Source organism: Pagrus major, chromosome 19, assembly GCF_040436345.1.
Source record: "Pagrus major chromosome 19, Pma_NU_1.0".
Classification (NCBI taxonomy): Eukaryota; Metazoa; Chordata; class Actinopteri; order Spariformes; family Sparidae; genus Pagrus; species Pagrus major.
This window is the reverse complement of record NC_133233.1, coordinates 19,468,737-19,485,285: the sequence shown is the minus strand read 5'-3', so window position 1 is coordinate 19,485,285 and position 16,549 is coordinate 19,468,737. Positions and strand designations below refer to the sequence as shown.

The window sequence follows — 16,549 nt, the reverse complement described above, 5'->3', positions numbered from 1 at the left end:
GGAGGCTTCCCTACATACTGACTTCATATACTCGATCATACATGTGCACTCATATGATCCGCACTCTCTGCTCATGTTGCCTTGATTTTAAAATAAGTCTGCATTCCAACACGTCAAATCTCTGTCCAAACTACCTCATTGAGAATCATTTCAGCTCGATGACACGTCATCATGCATTATTTAAACAACGTCTGAAGAGCAGGGCTCAAAAGGGAGTTCAACAAAATCCACTGCAGCTGCTGCTGGTGGTCTGAGTGGATCTAAATGTCGTGTAACTTCATGGCCTCTCTGCTTCAGATGGTTGGATGGACTCAACATCGGGCAAGGAGAATCCTGCTCTGCTCTAGGGCCCATTATGGCCTATTAAGGACATGGAGAGGGCCTATTTAAAGCAGCAACACACATCTCCAGGCCAAACAAACTTGTTACACACTCCCTCGGCTAACCTCAGGGGACAGATAAATACCAGCCTATAGAGCTGGAGAGAGAAAGGAAGAATGAGGGAGGAAGCAGGATGAGAGTGTTTTTTATAAAGGTCACAGGGAACTTACCTTCCCTCGAATCTGTGTTTCAAAAAGTCAAACAGTGCTTTTTGCATCATGTCGGTCACCTGTGGACAGGAAATTTGAGGGAAATACGAAGAAGAAACAGTTAAAAGTGACGCATGCTCTGCTGATAAATTCCCAGAAGTGTTGTGTTTGAAAGGTCGAAGTTTTGACGTACCTCGTAGCCCTTCAGTGACGGTCCCACCAGAACCACGGGCCGCATAGAAGGCACAACGTCGTACGGAGGAATGTGTTCCGTCTTCAGACAGGAGAAGAAGAAAAACAGTTGCACACATTTATGGAGACAAAGTAAACGCTCACCATCACAAATCACTTGAGGGGTTGGAACAACAATGAACTCGACAATTTAAAAGCACTGGAACATTGCGACCCATGAAACAAGACGTCTCAGCCGGCCCGACAAAACACGAGCTAGCTCTGATTTATAATAAATCTGGCAGTTTACTTTGGTTGGCCGAATTTCAAAGCAGGTTACGGTAAACCACAATATTTCATGATGGATAACAATCTTTAGATAAATCCTCTCATTTCATGGTTCTGATGTCATTGAGTGAAAGGGGAAACTATGTAACAGGAAAGGTTAGTCAGACGGGGAGACAGAGCTACAGTCGACTGACTGAAGCTACAACCGAAAAACTTGGAAAAAACAGGACGCAGAGAGAAAAACTTGCTGTGGAGACAAAGTGGAAGCTCAGCTTGTGAAACAGCCTCAGTCTGAAATCAGATTATAGGGGTGATTTTGACAAGATGTCTGAAAATTAGAGCAGTTGATGGACAGAATTAAGGATGTACTGATCAGATTTACTCCGCTTTTACCACGCTGAGTAGCTTTCAGCTGTTTCGGGAGTTGTGTTAAGTTACTGCTGGTTTCCTGATTTTGCTGCTTCATAATAAAACTAAATATTTTATTGTGAAGATTTAATAGGAAATGAAATGTTTGTTACCAATTAAGTTGAGTTTTGTTAGCAGCTTTTCTTTGATTGGGGTATTTGCAGCCGCTGCTTTGACTGCTACTCAAAACAAGCACGCCATCAGTTTAAGACAAACCTTCAAGCGTGTAGCCCCGTTAAAATGGAAATGCTAATCCCTGCTGCGTTGGGCTGCCGTGCTGAGTCAAACCCAGTCAAGCCAGTCTTGATGTACATGCAGAGTTTGACACTAGAAGGCTGTTTGCATTTTCATGTGGTGGAGGGGAAGAGTTTCTCTGTGCTCGCCTTAAATCTGACTTTAAGATCGGTTCATACGAGCAATCTGGTCAAATTATTATTCAAAGCAGAGTATTTTTTATATTTCTTCTTTGGGGATCTTTAGCTATGTCTGCTTTGTTCTGAGGAATTAAACTTTCCTGTAATTTTATAGACTAAATGATTCATCAGTTAATAAATATAACTACTCTGCAGATTGATAATAGTCATTAGTCGCAGTCCTTTTTCAAATGTGTTGCCAAGGCAAATTAATATGATGGTTTAAAGGAAAATGTTAAAATCTGAATAATTGCTGAGTGGTACTAGAGAAAAAATGAATTGACAAGTACAAAGAGTCTCTGATGGAGATTATATACTTCTGGTTGGCTAACCTTGTTACAGCTAGAAATGCATTTAGATACTCAGAGTCATTCGTACAATTTTGGAAAGAACGCCCCTTTCATATTTTTCAAATTGTTTGTGCACTGCTTGTACATTCTCTCAGGAAAGTGGCCTTCTGTCAGCATCTGACAGCGAGGCAGTGAACCTGAGGCTGCTGTGAGTCCCAGGCGCCTGCCAGAGCTGCATGTTTGAAGGATGTGCCAGCACACTGGAGGGAAATGTAAGTACTTTCTCTTTCTTTCTTTTTCTCGAAGAAGCTCTCAGCTGAAGCTCTGTTAGACAGCAGAGAGGGCTGACTACTTAAAAAGGACCACCACACTGTATTTATTTTGAATCATTTCCTGCCGTATTAGTCCCGATGCTGATCTGCTCTCTCGGTCTGTGTTGTCTTTACAAGTCTTTTAGTAGATTTAATGTCGCGGTGTATCGCCTTGTCTTCCTCTTCTCTCCACTTCCACTTCTTTCTTTCAGTCTAACATTTGCTGTCGTCATTGGGCTTCCCTCGGGACATTGTGGGAACTGATGCACACTACTGCTGACTAACACAAGGGTATTAATGGACAACGTGGCTCTGTGGTAGCCTAAGTTCAGCTCTGGATTACTTGCTGAACGTCAGCATAGTCATGGGAAACGTTCAGTGGCTTTATTGTGACAAAATTATCACAATTCTCCACATTGAACTGTGGTTTTGGTTGAAGATGTGTGAGCTTGATTTTTGTTGTGCTTCTGTCTACATTTAGCATGCTGTAAATATATTTTGATAAAAGGAAAAATATTAATTTGAATGCTGTCATAAGAAAACAGCATCTATTGCTGCTGTCAATAAAATCAATAAAAAGTTTTACAGTCATATTTGAAAGGCTGACACATCAAATGGAAACAATGGATGTTACTTACAATGAATGTGTCTCTGTCAAATGGCAACAACCAAACAAATTCAAGCAATAGTTCATTTATTTTTGGAAATATGCTTGTTCACTTTCTTAACAAGAGTTTGATGAAGAGATTTGCACCTTTAAAGCTCACTAATCATCACAATGTATCTTGTTTGTTTAATCGGTACAAAAACATGCAAAACATTACGTGATGGACTATTTCTTTGTTGGGAGTGGTGAATTCTTTAAAAGGCTTTTTCAGTTTTTGTACGGATTTAACAATGATTAAGATTTAAAATGGTATCAAGTAGTGTTGTAGTATATCATAATAAAGCATTTGTTCAACCAAATAAAACCCTTCTGTTTCCATCCTTTTAAGGATCATTGTAACTGATAATCGTTGTAATAACGTTGTAATAACATATACCGCAATACTGTGAAACCTTGATATTTTCTGACATGGTTATTGTACTGGGATGGTCTTTCCAGGTCCGGAAATGTCATGATAAGTAGGTGGTAATTACGAAATAATATTTTTGAAATGTCTTTAAATTTACCCCCTGTAAAATGAAGTCTTGCCCAGCACTGTTACGTAGAGAGCTTTAGAGGTGCAGGAATAGATTTTGGCAGAGTAGATGTTTTACCCCAGTTTCCATTCTAACCATGGATTTGATGATGGTATTGATCTCCTCATCTCACTTTTAGCAGGAAAGTTAATAGGCATAAATCCCAAAATGTTGAATTTCTCTTAAAAAATACAAAAGCAGACTCTGATTTTGTCTAGCTTATCAAAAAGCTGTTCGCACTGAGCTCCCACTCAATCAGGATCACAAGTTCACTTGCAGAAACATGAACAATCACAAACACAACACAGAGGATTGCAGTGAGTAGGGTGAGAGGTCAGGAAAGAGCTGAGTCCCTGCAGAGGAACCATATAGCGCATTTGTACAGTTCAGACCACAGAGGTCATCCCCAGCCGCTGCTTAGCTGGTGCACTGCACGCCACAACTTACCGACTTCTGCTTCTGCTTAGCTGTGGTGAGACGGAAGAGGAGAAAGAGAGAGGTTAAGAACAGGCATGCATGCTAACGGTCGGGTGCACGTCGAGGGACAAAGACGGTGGTGTAAGACACAGGACGGGCGCTGAGTGAGGCCGAGCAGCCACAGGCATTTAGTCTGAGCCGTGCGGACGGACAGAGAAGAAGAGAAGGTGGAGTAGTCCAAAGTTTACCTTCTTAAAGAAGGGCATTCGTTTCTCTTTTGCTAGGGGTGACATGACAGTGTTTGGACTGGCTTTAGGGGAGCGCAGGTTGACTGGAAGCTCATTGTCCTCGGGGTCTAAGTCTGTGGCGTCTATGTCAATGGCTACGCACACAGACAGACAAGAGCACCGTCAAACAGAGGTGAAGACAGGAGGTCACAGTAGCACACAACGTATGCTACTACACAGAGACAGCAAATGAAACATATAAAAGTACAATTATGGCCATTAAAACATATAACTGACAGAAGAAAGGTCAACTTTATTGCAGCTACAAATTCTAAATATATATATTCTTAGCAGTACATCTTACCTTAAACTTGAACTCAGTGGTTAAAAGTTGGTTTAAAAGATAAAAAAAACGATTATATATGAAGTTGGAGTTGCAAAGTTGCCTTCAAGCTACTTACCAGACGAAGGAGGAGTAGATTTCCTTGAGTTAGGAACCACTTCACCTAAACTAGAAGATGAGTTTGCTCCCAATTTACTGAAAAGAGAGAAAGCGTTAATGAACAACACCAACTCTTAAAGGGTGGGTACAGTATTTCATGTGTTTTTGAGGTTCTTTGGTGCAGATGAGGATTTTTACCTGGAGTGGAACTTGCCCTGTTTGGCTCTTTGCTCCTGGAGGATACGAGTGTTTTCAATCTTCACCGGACTGGGGATGAAACCGATTTCACAGCCTTCCTTCACCAGGCGTCCTATCCACCAGTCGTTGTTGAATTTCTGTGCAGAATCATTAAAGACACTTATCTTGAGCATCCTCCTTCAACTTCTGATCATTTTCCTTATTTCCCTCAGCATCATTATCTTGATTGGTCCTAAAAAATCAGAACTCACCTCTTTGACATGGAGGAAGTCTTTAGCCTCAAAGGAGATGGCCATGCCTGGCACGGGGACATCATCATCGTGACTCGGGCTGTAGTTGACATTTGTGCGAACAGCAAATGCAACTGGTTTGGTCTTCAAGGAGGAACAAAGGAGGAAGATAAATGAAAATGTCAGATCGTGCAAAAGATAAAAATGACTGCCTCACACGGCAGCAGTTGTATCCTAGTTGGTAAAAACCCAGACCCATTACCTCAGAGTACCCTCAGGAGAGTAGATAAATGTTTAAATTTGGATATTTTCGTGCACTCTTGGTGAGCTGTGATTCTTGTCTTTGTGCGAGGTGTAAAAATAACCCTGGGTGAGGGATACAGGCTGGCTCTGACTCATCCACACTTAGTTTAGCTCTCTCTACATGAATGATTTGGCTGCTGCACTGTCTTTCTGTTACACTTTACAATTCAGAGTGATGCAACATGTTAGCGTCTGTAGCAATCACCACTTCAACACCGACAGTAAAGCAAGACTCTTGTCTTGTGCTTACTTAGAAGTAGCACAAAGAGCACTTGTGTAAATGGTTCATAAATCAATCCTGCAATCTAAACAACAGTTAAATCAATATTGACCTTCCTATTGGATCACTGCTGACCTTCCTCTGTGGGACAAACGGTCCATTGAGATAATGCATACAGCAAACAAAATGTTTCCTGTACATGATATAACACCGCTGACTGTCCACATGAGAGACACTTTCTCTTTCCAGACACACATTTTTGCTCAAAGCAAAAGCAAATCTCCTCTGCCCATAGTGACGCATTGCATTTGCTACAACAGGGGATTTGAATAAGATTTAATAAGGTCACGTCATGAAAAAATGTAATGAGAGAAACATATGCTCACAGACAAACCCTCTAAATCTACATCTCTGCAAGACTAGAATAAACCCACAAAAGACACACATCCCTTTAAGAATTACATAAAATGCTTTCGGACATAATCTTGGAGCCGGCCTGGCGGCGATGGCAGCAACAGTTGGCAACACGGTCATGCCCTCAACCAGATTACATTCGCTCTGCCTTTGACTGTGTGACAAGCATGACTGAAGTTGACTGAAAGGCCAAAGCGAATGCACAGGGATGTAGCTTAGAGTAATCTCCCTGCGTAGACTCACACGCTAAATATTTACCTGCAGATGAAAGAGAGCAAGATGAGGGGACGGGGTGTGTGGTGTTCAGCTGGAAGCCAAATTGAAGCCACTAAATCAGAGCTTTGATGATGTAACTTGAGTTGGACTTTATACAGACTCTAAAAAAAATGCTTTCAAAGTGCACCCAAATAACTGTTTTCCTAGTCCTACAAACTGATTTCCACGAAGCAACCTAAAAAAAATAAAATATACAAGCAGGTTGAGCCAATTTTTACCAGCGCCAAGGAGGTTATGTTTTCCCCCTTGTCCTTTGTTGGCTGGTTTGTCAGCAGCACAAAATACTACTGAACGGATTTCCACAATACTTGGAAGGAGGATGGGTTTCTGCCCAGAATAAACTGCATTAACTTGTGGTGGGGGTCACTCTCTTTTACAAGATAGGGAGTTTTTGGACACATTTGTTCATTTTTCGGGGAATAATGCATGGATCCTGATGAAAAAATGTAGGCATATTAAGGTGGCTGGTATCTATGAGTGAGTACAAATGGATGGAGATTCTAATTAAAGTCCAGATCTACCCTGGCAGAGGTATGCACTCTACTGAGTGCCATTCTAGTTTAGTACAGTTTCAATACAGTAAATGGAGCAAGGCACATTTCTATATTAATACCAAGTTTTGTGACTTAATCAAAGAAAATTCAAGTTGAATAGAAGACAGTGGAAAACACATGTTGACTGTGACATATAATCACTTGCAACAAGTTGTAATAGCACGTCTTAGCCTACAATGCAATATTTATATATCCATAGTATGCTTGTACCAATTGGTGATTAAATTGGCTTTTGTCGATTGAAGAAGAAAATTGCCGATAGCACTTGTTTCCCTGCTGATTAGAACTGTCACAATATCAGATTTTCCTGGACGCAAGATAACGATATAATTGTGTTACAAATAGATAAAACAATAGATTTTTTAAATAAATTAAACTCAAAATACAAGTATAGGGAGGTAGAGGTATAGTCTGTAACATAACTATAAAAAAGCATACAAGAAGAACAATTACAACAACAACAAATGCTTGCTTTACATTTCTCCGCCATCATGACTTTCACTGTCCACTAATGCCTCATTGAAATACAACAGGTGTGAAGTGACTATGATGAACTACGAGGGATTATGGGAATAATACATTAGTGAAATCCTCCTGGAATCATCCTCCTCATGCTGACAGCAATGTAAATATTCCACGGAGTGATGGTTGTACGCTCTGTGTGTGTCTCCATTGGGGAGATCAATCCAATGTGTGCAGTGTCGGGACCCGCAGAGGACAGAGCGTCCTTGGTGTTGAGTCACATGGCTGCATGAAGGTATAAGGTCCATTAGTACACATATGTATGTAGGTATGTGTGCTCCCTCGGTTCTCTCATGGACCACTGCCTCTTTCCTCCCCCCCAGCTGCTCTGCTCGCCTTTATCCATCATGGCCGGCTGACAGATGAAGCTCTCCATAGGCTTAATGACATTTTACAGACCTGTAGGCAATTATACACACATACATGTCCTACATGCCACCTTGTATCACAGGTGACTGCGGGATTTGTACATACAGGCCCCTTTAATGGTGTATAGTATCTCTACATCTCCTGACTGAGCCCATACTGCTGCTTCTTACATAACACAGGTCTACATTATGGATGCCATATTGACTGCAGTGAGGGAGGGAGAAGGAGGGTTAGAGACCGGGTAAGAAGCATGGGAGCGGGGGGGGAGACAAAGGGAAAGGAGATGGACTGGAGGATAGAGGACAAGATGAAGTGCAAAAAAAAAAGGGAAGCAGAGGACAGGAAGTGAGAGGATACACATTCATGGAGATAAGAGGAGGAGCAGAGATAAGACACAGTTCAAGAGAAGCCGTATCTGTAACTGGGAACCCTGGGAGGCACAGTTATGGACCACAGCCAATTAACACCACACGACGCTCGTCACAATATCTCATCACACCATGAATATTTCTGCTGATAATACCTCCCAGTCCTCTCCGTGCTGACACTTGAGTGAACACTTGCTCTTGCTGCTGCAGATCTGCCGTGTAACATGCCACAGCCTCTCCATTAGCAGCACACGCAGGATCTCAAGCTATAAATCAAGATTCGCACATTGTTTCACCTTGAATGTTGGGGATCGATTTCAAATGCTTCAGCTGTGTGTGCGCACTGGCCTTTAGGCTGTATGGAGAGCCTGTAAAATGCATTATTATGAGGCATGAGGGGAACCATAACCTTCATTAATTTATCAAGGGAAGATTTCTATAATTATCCTAGGCTGCTTCAGTATCTTGTAGCTACGCACCCTAAGTAATGATAAATTAAGGCTATTATTGACTAAACCATTGCAGCCACCAGGTATTGTTTCCTTTTTTTGGCGGGAGTGCATAGCTTAAGTGAGATTATGTTTTGTTTTCTATCATACCTCAAGTCTTTTCGTCATTGTTTGTCTTGCAATGTGTGCACACTAATTGAACTTGCACATTCTGTATTATATCCATTGTTACCGGTGAGTGAAAGTGTCTTAGGAGACAAAGTGAGATTAATGAATTCTGACTCCGATCTACACCCATTACCTAATCTATAACCTTGTACAACAAAAACTAAAGAAAACGCTCATTATTCATACATTGAGACCTGCATTAATTTACTCTTTGGTGACTTGGAGGCAGTGGAGACAAGCTGTAAATTGGCATGGGATGATGTGAAAATTTCGTGTCACAATTATCCTGGCTTAAATAATTGCGATATTATTCCGATAATCATCAAAAATTTGCTTAAAACGCTATTCACGATTATCCCGATAAAGGAAAACATCCCAGACTTAGATAATACTGAGTGTTTTTTATTGTGATTCATGATAAAAGCTTATATTGTCCCATCCCTAGCTGTAAACACAATATTTGACACATTATCACTTTACTTTAACTCTGTTTGAGTCGTCACCATCCCCTGAGGAATGCTCCACTATGTTCACCAGCTAGTGACTCGTTTTGTATGTCTGCTGTTTGGTGCTGAGCCTGCAGTGTACAGTGAGTTTACCAGAGCCACTTAGCTGAAAACACTGAAAAAAAACAATTAGCTTAATTGATGGTGAAACACTCCATAGAGCTGTGGAGAACTGTGGAACTGTCATCCCTATGAATGACCCCTTTCACATACATGTAGCTGTTTCATCCATTGTTAAATACTTTAAATACTTATAAAGCCAGTCACCTTGAACGGTCTGACCTGAATAGTGCCTTTGAAACAGATTACAGTCTCATGACAACAGACTAGATGTGCCACTAATCAGATAACCTAAGAGATAAGGGCAGATAACCTTTCATTTGTACTGTGAGTAAAGTTAAAATATGAAGGAAGGCCACAATTGTTTCCATCAGACAGTCAATAGAAGATATATTTGGACTATACACAGACATGGATTTAGATATACTGCAGAAATGAAGTACTGCACATTCCTGCACTATTCCTGAACAGATTTCGCGATCAGCAGATGGATTTCTTTAGTAGTTTAGTTTCTGAAATTGTGTTGAAATCACAAATGTGCTGCCACAAAATCCATAAACAATCCGCACCAGAGCCTACTTGGAAGCAGACTGAGATCTCCCTATCTCAGCGATCTTGGCTTGTTGTTTTGTCTCGCATTCGAGTGCGATTGCTGTGTTCACATATGCAGAAACGAACCCATCTTTGGAGGGAAACGCTCCTGGTTTCAAAACAGCTGCTCCAAATGAGCTATGTGTGAATACACCCAAAGATACCCTGAGTTTTCATCCTTAACATGAGTCAAGCTCCAAAAAAAGCTTGATCCTACATATATATATTATAACTGTCATGTTAAATTTTGATAAATGCCATTGCATTTCAGCCTCCTCTCACCAAGTTTGTTACGCAGCCTTTCCATAAAAAAAATTGTAATTTCTAGAGCTGCAGAAGACATATTACAGTTGTTGACTTTTACTCCCATGGCTAATTTTGATGCGTAAAATTGATTGAGTGCCTGTTTAAGGTCAATTAGAGTCAAATTAGTCTGTAAAAGCAATTGAATTTTGTCCACCAAATGAATGACATGTAAAGAAATACATCAGAGCAATGTGAAATCTTTTGAAACATTTTAGGCATCAACTCTATCCCCACTACTTGCAAATATCATTGGTATGTTGAGGAAGTCATTGTGAATTACTGCCCATAAAGGCTCACAGTCAGAGAGTCTGCACTTCCTCTGACCCCGGCTCTCTCTCTCTCTGGTGGCCAGACAACTGAGAGGCTATTTTTTACTAGTCATCTGTCATGTAAAATGCCAACAGGGGTAATCTATGCCAGGTTATCTATAAAGCCAACTTATCTTTTTAATTAGTGAGCCAGAGAGGGCGGCTCTGGAAAATAACAACATAGATCTGCTTGAGTGATCTGTCTTTGCCAGCTACGAGCGGTCCTGAGACTCAGAGCAGGAGGAAAATGTCTGCTGGAATGGATGGATCGCAGAAGAGCTTACAGTTTACAGCTAATGAATGTACTCACTGTTACAGAGACTGAACATCCAGTGAAAGACAATAAACCAATTTTTCAGACACTTGCTTGAATTCATATGCAAAAACTATCCAGTGAGCTGTAAAGTAGGAAGAAAACAGAATGTGAGCAGACGATAGATAAATTATTTCAAAGATCAAAGCCGTAAATCTCAACAGTGCCAGTGATTTGAGTGATTCTGTGGAAGCCAGCTCTGATTGCAGTTCCTGTCGCACAAAGGCACGTCTGCTCTGCTGTGTGTGTTTGTTTATATGCTGCTAATTGTGGCCTAGAGCAGAGCGGAGCAGGCGAGGCTTGGCTCTGATAAACACTGACGCTGAGTCCTCCGAGGCCCCTAACCTCTCACATCAGCAGCCCCTAACAGCCCTGTCTTCATCTGAGAAACCAGCTGAAATTGGCTCAGCTATCCTGCTGTCATAGTCATCGAGTCAGTCCTGAAGCCTTGTCCACCAAACTTGCCCCAGGTTTAATAAAACACCATATAATTCACCTTTTCTATTTAATGTGAGCATGTCAGAAACAAGCTGTATATATATATATATATATATATATATATATATATATATATATATATATAGTATATTGGAAATCTTTAAGTGACCCTGTTCCCCACTCAAAACCCCTCCAGATTGGTAGCTAAGAAGGCTAAGAAAAAAACATGAAGGCCTAAGAAATGAGACCAAAAAGGAAGCAGACGCAACTTTTAATCTTCCAATAACAAACAAACCAGTGTAAAGTTTATATTACCATTTGAGCGATGCCTGCCATCATTCACTCAAGCATAATAAACCAGTTTTTGTCTGTGCAAACACACTCTTGCCTCCAACACACAAAAAAGTATAAGAACACAGACGTATTGTTCACAGGTCCCTCTTCTCAAAGTCGTGATTCCTTTTTTTCACAATTCCTGAATCGATTCTTTTATTCCTAAATCGATTTTATATAACTAATGCGATGCTAATGCTATGTTTGCTGTGTGCACACCTCTGACCTCGAGGCGTTCCAGGTGCACAACGCTAAAAGTGAACAAAAAATTTGGCTGACTGTAACGCGATGATGTATCTTTGGCAAGTGTACACACAGTTGCACCCTCAGCAGTGCAGCCTCCTTGCAGATATATACTCTAAATAGAGGAGGGAAAACAACAGGAGGTAACAGACATCATGATACATTTCATTTTACAGCATTTTTATACTCGCAAAAAAAAAAGTTATATTGAATTGCAATACTTGCAGAATTGCAAATCTCAAGAATTGCATTACATACTGAATCAGTACCCAAGTACCGTGATATCGTGGCATCAGGAGACATCTTGGGCCAACAGAGTACATGTTTCAGCAGGTTAAAAACTGGACAGAGTGACCTTAGTGCCGCTGGGTTTTGGATACCAACCTTGGCCTTGTCGAGTTGTGCCTGAGCCTGTCGCTCTGCCTCTCTGCGCACTGCCTCCTTATCCTCCTCCAAGGACACATCGGAGTCTGATGGACGGCTGGTGTAGGAGTCGGCCGAACCCTGCAGAGACAAACATACACTGAAAACACAACTCCATCCATGTAGAGTCATACTTAAAATCACAAAAAATAACAGATGACAGAGAAGCTGTGGGCTTCACAGCAACTTCAAAGAAATGTTCAACTTTGGAGGAGAGCAGCTGATGTGCAACTTAAATGTGCCATCACACCCACACAGACGGAAGTGTTAACTCTTATCATCAAAGGTGTCTCAGCTGATTTCACAAAATAATGAATGTTGAAGCTATGCTCAAAAAATGTAACTCTACTATCAATCACATCGCTACAACAACATGAGGAAAGCACAAGAGCTGATTGAATCTGAAACAAATTATGGACACTTCCTCTTTTTCTGGGAGAGGATGCCAAAGGACACAAACAGTCATTTTTCATAGAATCACATCACCAGCGTCTTCTATCCTTAGCTCTCACTCAGCTGCTCGCCTGCAGATTTGTTGTGATCCTTCTGAGACAAACACTGGAGGAAACTGCTGAAGAACACCAGGTCCCAGTGTGTGTCTGTGTGATATGTGGTTGTGACAGATCTTCTCATAAACAAGCAGACTCACATATACCAAAACACATTTCAACTTAAGACAGACTCCTGACTACAGTGCACTGGTGCACACCACAACACAGACAAACTTGCATCATCTTGTCATATACTACATGAAAACAGATCATAAATAATTGCTGCAGTAGATAAAAGAATACTTGCATGCTCTTGCTATATAGAACATAGTTCTCACAATATGTTCTTAAAGCACTCTGCCTTACAAAGATAGAGAGCAGTCACTACAGAGTTGAAGACAAAAAGAGACAAAAGGTTTCAAAGTGTTCAGGCTGACTTGGTAAATTGAAACAGACCGATCTTTTTGCAACCTTAAAAACTGCATTCTGCTTTCCTTGGAAAGCTAAGAAGAATGAGGGGAAAACACAGTGTTGGCAAAGAAAATGTGTTCTTTAAGCTGTCTCTTTTGTGTTTGTGTGGCCTGTCCTCCTTCCAGATCTCCATGGTTGAGAGGAAGTTGTGTGGCTCAGGTCCCAACTATGTGACAACAACAAAGCTCCAGATCATCCTCCTGGATCCATATCTGTATGTATTTTTGTTACTAAAATGTGTATGATTTTTTTTCTCTCATCTATTCCAGACATGCGACGTCTATTGCATGTCTCTCCGTCCTTGGAGAGGGATCCCTTCCAGAGTTTTCTGTCTTTTTTTCCTCTCGTTAATGGGTTTTTTGGGGATATTTGATCCGAATCAAGGGTCTAGGACAGTGTGTTATATGCCGCACAGAAGCTACAGCCCCTTGAGGCATCTGCGATTTGTGATTCTGGGTTATATAAATTTACAAATAAAAAATGACTTGATTTAAGCTTTCATCTACCTTGAAATCTATATAATTTGTTAATTTACGACTAAAATTGTATTTAAAAAGTTAAAAGTAGCTCAACCACACCAAATCACCCACTAGCTAACATTGCAGTTACTCATACACTGCTAAGCTAGGCTAGCTGGCCAATTGTTAGTATGGGTTGGTCAGCTGTTTTTATTCTCTATGATCATACTTGTTTACAACCAAACATGCGGGATACCAAACAAATAAGCAAGATGTTAGTTTCAGCAAAAACTGATATATTTCAATGACAGAAAACAGGTATGGGGTAAAAAAAAAAAAATTGAATTAAATACATCACCAGCTAACTTAGCTTAATAAGCTCTCTTGCTATGAACTGTCTTTTACCGTTTTCTTGGGATATATATATATATATATATATATATATATACACATACATATATACACACACATATATAAGCATGTTACGATACAAAATTTCATGTCACCATTATACAGTACTGTCAAACATAATTGTGATTCACGATTTTATGGTCATGAAAATATTCTTTAACTTCCATAAAAACTAAAATAGCATTCAGCAAATAGCAAAAGACAATCAATCTAAGAAATCGTAAATCATAAGGTCCCCTGGCACAAATAAAGGATAAATAAATAGTGGTAACCCCATCTCCCTGTTTTCTAGTTTGGAATATGCAGTATTGACAAACATCTCATTTGACTTATTTTTGTGTGGGATACAACATGTAAGCCATGCCTGCAGCCGTGGTGACGGGCTTAGGCAATTCAAAATAAATCAGGAAACCAATATGTGACTGTATGTCAGCGAGCTAGACAGCTTTTTTCAGTCATTCATGTGATGATATTCAGGATTATCCCGATAATGAAAATTATGAAGTAAGATTTTGATCTTAACTAAATTTTGACTGGCATAAATGTGTAGTTTTACTGCATTTTGGCTCAGTGGGACAGCATTGATAGCTACAGCTAACTGAAGTAAAATTACATACTGGAAAAAACACAAAAATGTGAGGAAAAGTTTGATTATTTCATTTGTGGAGGATGGAATGAATATCAACATTTGTACATACACTACGGAGTAAATTCCCAGCGCCACACATCAGTTTCAGTTAAATATAAACCAAAATCTCCAAATAAGGGATTTTTAACCAAGTGAAAGCAGCGTGAGCCTTATCCTTACCTGCACACTACTATGCCACCCACACAAGGTCTTTCATTCATCTCACTGCACCATTACACTCTGCTGTCTGAGTTAAAAATAGCCTCCCTCACTCTGTGCCTGATTAGAATTACCCAGCCGTCACATACATACAAAGGAGGATCTCTCCACTTACATTACCTGACTTATGTTTATAGAGACGACACAAGTGTTGTTACCGCACATAATACAAGGTTATTCATTCATCTATTTATATCCTCCATCTAACATGAAAACCTGCTGCTCGTCAATTGCCTCTGTGTCTGTCATTCTCCCTCTTTTGTACCTGATATGAATTACTCATCTGACAGCAACCTCATTAACTATCCATGGGCTGCTTTCGCTGTCATCATGCATGCTCATGATCAATGTAATATCCCAGTAGCTTTCAAAACAACAACAAGCTGCTCAAGTGTGTGTCAGACGCTGCTCCAGCTGGAGCCAGAGCTTCAATCTGCAGCATTTTACATATTCAGATATAAATGTCCCAAAAATGGCATTTTAATGCACATTTTCCACTTTTTACGAGCTACATTTGGCCTTGAAATTGCAGGTGAACATACCTGTCCTGGCATGATTATGTCATTGTGTCTAACGATGGGGCGTGATCAAGAATGGCTTCCCAGTGGGTCAGAGGGAGGTGATATGGAGCTCTGCCCAGAATCTGACAGCCATAACTGATAACAACACCCAGCTTTCTCATCATCACCAGGCAATACACAACCGTGCCACGCTGACCCCAACACTACAGACTGATGGATGGACTGGAGACTGCACAACACATACACATACACACAAACACGGACACGCTTTCACAATGTAAACACACTCAAAATCTGCTTACACAGGCATCAGAGCTCTTGACGCGACCTCCCTTGGCTCGTTTCAGCAAGCGGATCCAGGTGGCCTTCATCAGCCACACTGGTCATTCAGTGTCCTGAGCCACTGCTCCCCCCTGCTGCTGCTACAACTACACCTAACTGCACTGCTGTGGTCACCTTTACACCAGCGCTGCAGCGACCATCGCTGCTCTGGCTACAGGTACATTCAACACTGTGGGAGCATCGGCAGCTGGTTCCAGTTACACCTTGGCTGTGAATGCTACCTTCATCTCTGGATAAATAAATAGATTTGGAGTGAGCGCTCCTTGTTTTGCTGCAGCTCCAGCTAGCTCTGCTGCTATCTGTAGAGCCACAGCTCCTGCTGCTCCTGCCGTTGCCAAAGATGGGGAATCCACAGGAGCTCTCTGCCCCGCGCATAATCTCAGCAGCTCTCTCCCCGTCTGCCCCAGTCTCCTTGATAGCCGGAGTGCTCAGACTGCCGCTGCAGGTGCTGAGGCTGACTCCCAGTATGAGTCAGGTGGCAGTGATGCTTCTCATCCTCTCATTCAAGATTTGGCTCCAGCCTCGCTCTCCTCCTCCGCTGTAGCAGTTTATCTACACGCGTCCTGGTGAGGCTGCCTGTGACTGACTCTCCTCCTGATGCTAATGAAGCTGCTGCCTCTCAGGTGCTGCAAGCTCCCTCCTTCTCGCGCTGTGTCTCAGCCTGTCAGCGCTTGTCCTGCACACTCCTTCAGTGATTCTGCCTCTCTATCGCTGTCTCTGCCCACCCCTCCTTCTCC

The 16,549-nt window shown here is 41.3% G+C and overlaps 1 protein-coding gene across 1 annotated transcript in view; it reads right to left on the bottom strand.

Moving 5' to 3' along the window:
• Positions 1 to 16,549, bottom strand: part of cacnb2a (calcium channel, voltage-dependent, beta 2a) — a 67,773-nt gene that overhangs the window by 8,110 nt on the left and 43,114 nt on the right. The window contains exons 3-9 of the mRNA XM_073488168.1: positions 12,233 to 12,352; positions 5,129 to 5,251; positions 4,878 to 5,014; positions 4,699 to 4,775; positions 4,259 to 4,392; positions 724 to 804; positions 552 to 610 (exon numbers count right to left, since the gene is read on the bottom strand). Of these exons, the coding sequence (XP_073344269.1) occupies positions 552 to 610; positions 724 to 804; positions 4,259 to 4,392; positions 4,699 to 4,775; positions 4,878 to 5,014; positions 5,129 to 5,251; positions 12,233 to 12,352 (731 nt within the window). The remainder of the gene's footprint in view (positions 1 to 551; positions 611 to 723; positions 805 to 4,258; positions 4,393 to 4,698; positions 4,776 to 4,877; positions 5,015 to 5,128; positions 5,252 to 12,232; positions 12,353 to 16,549) is intronic.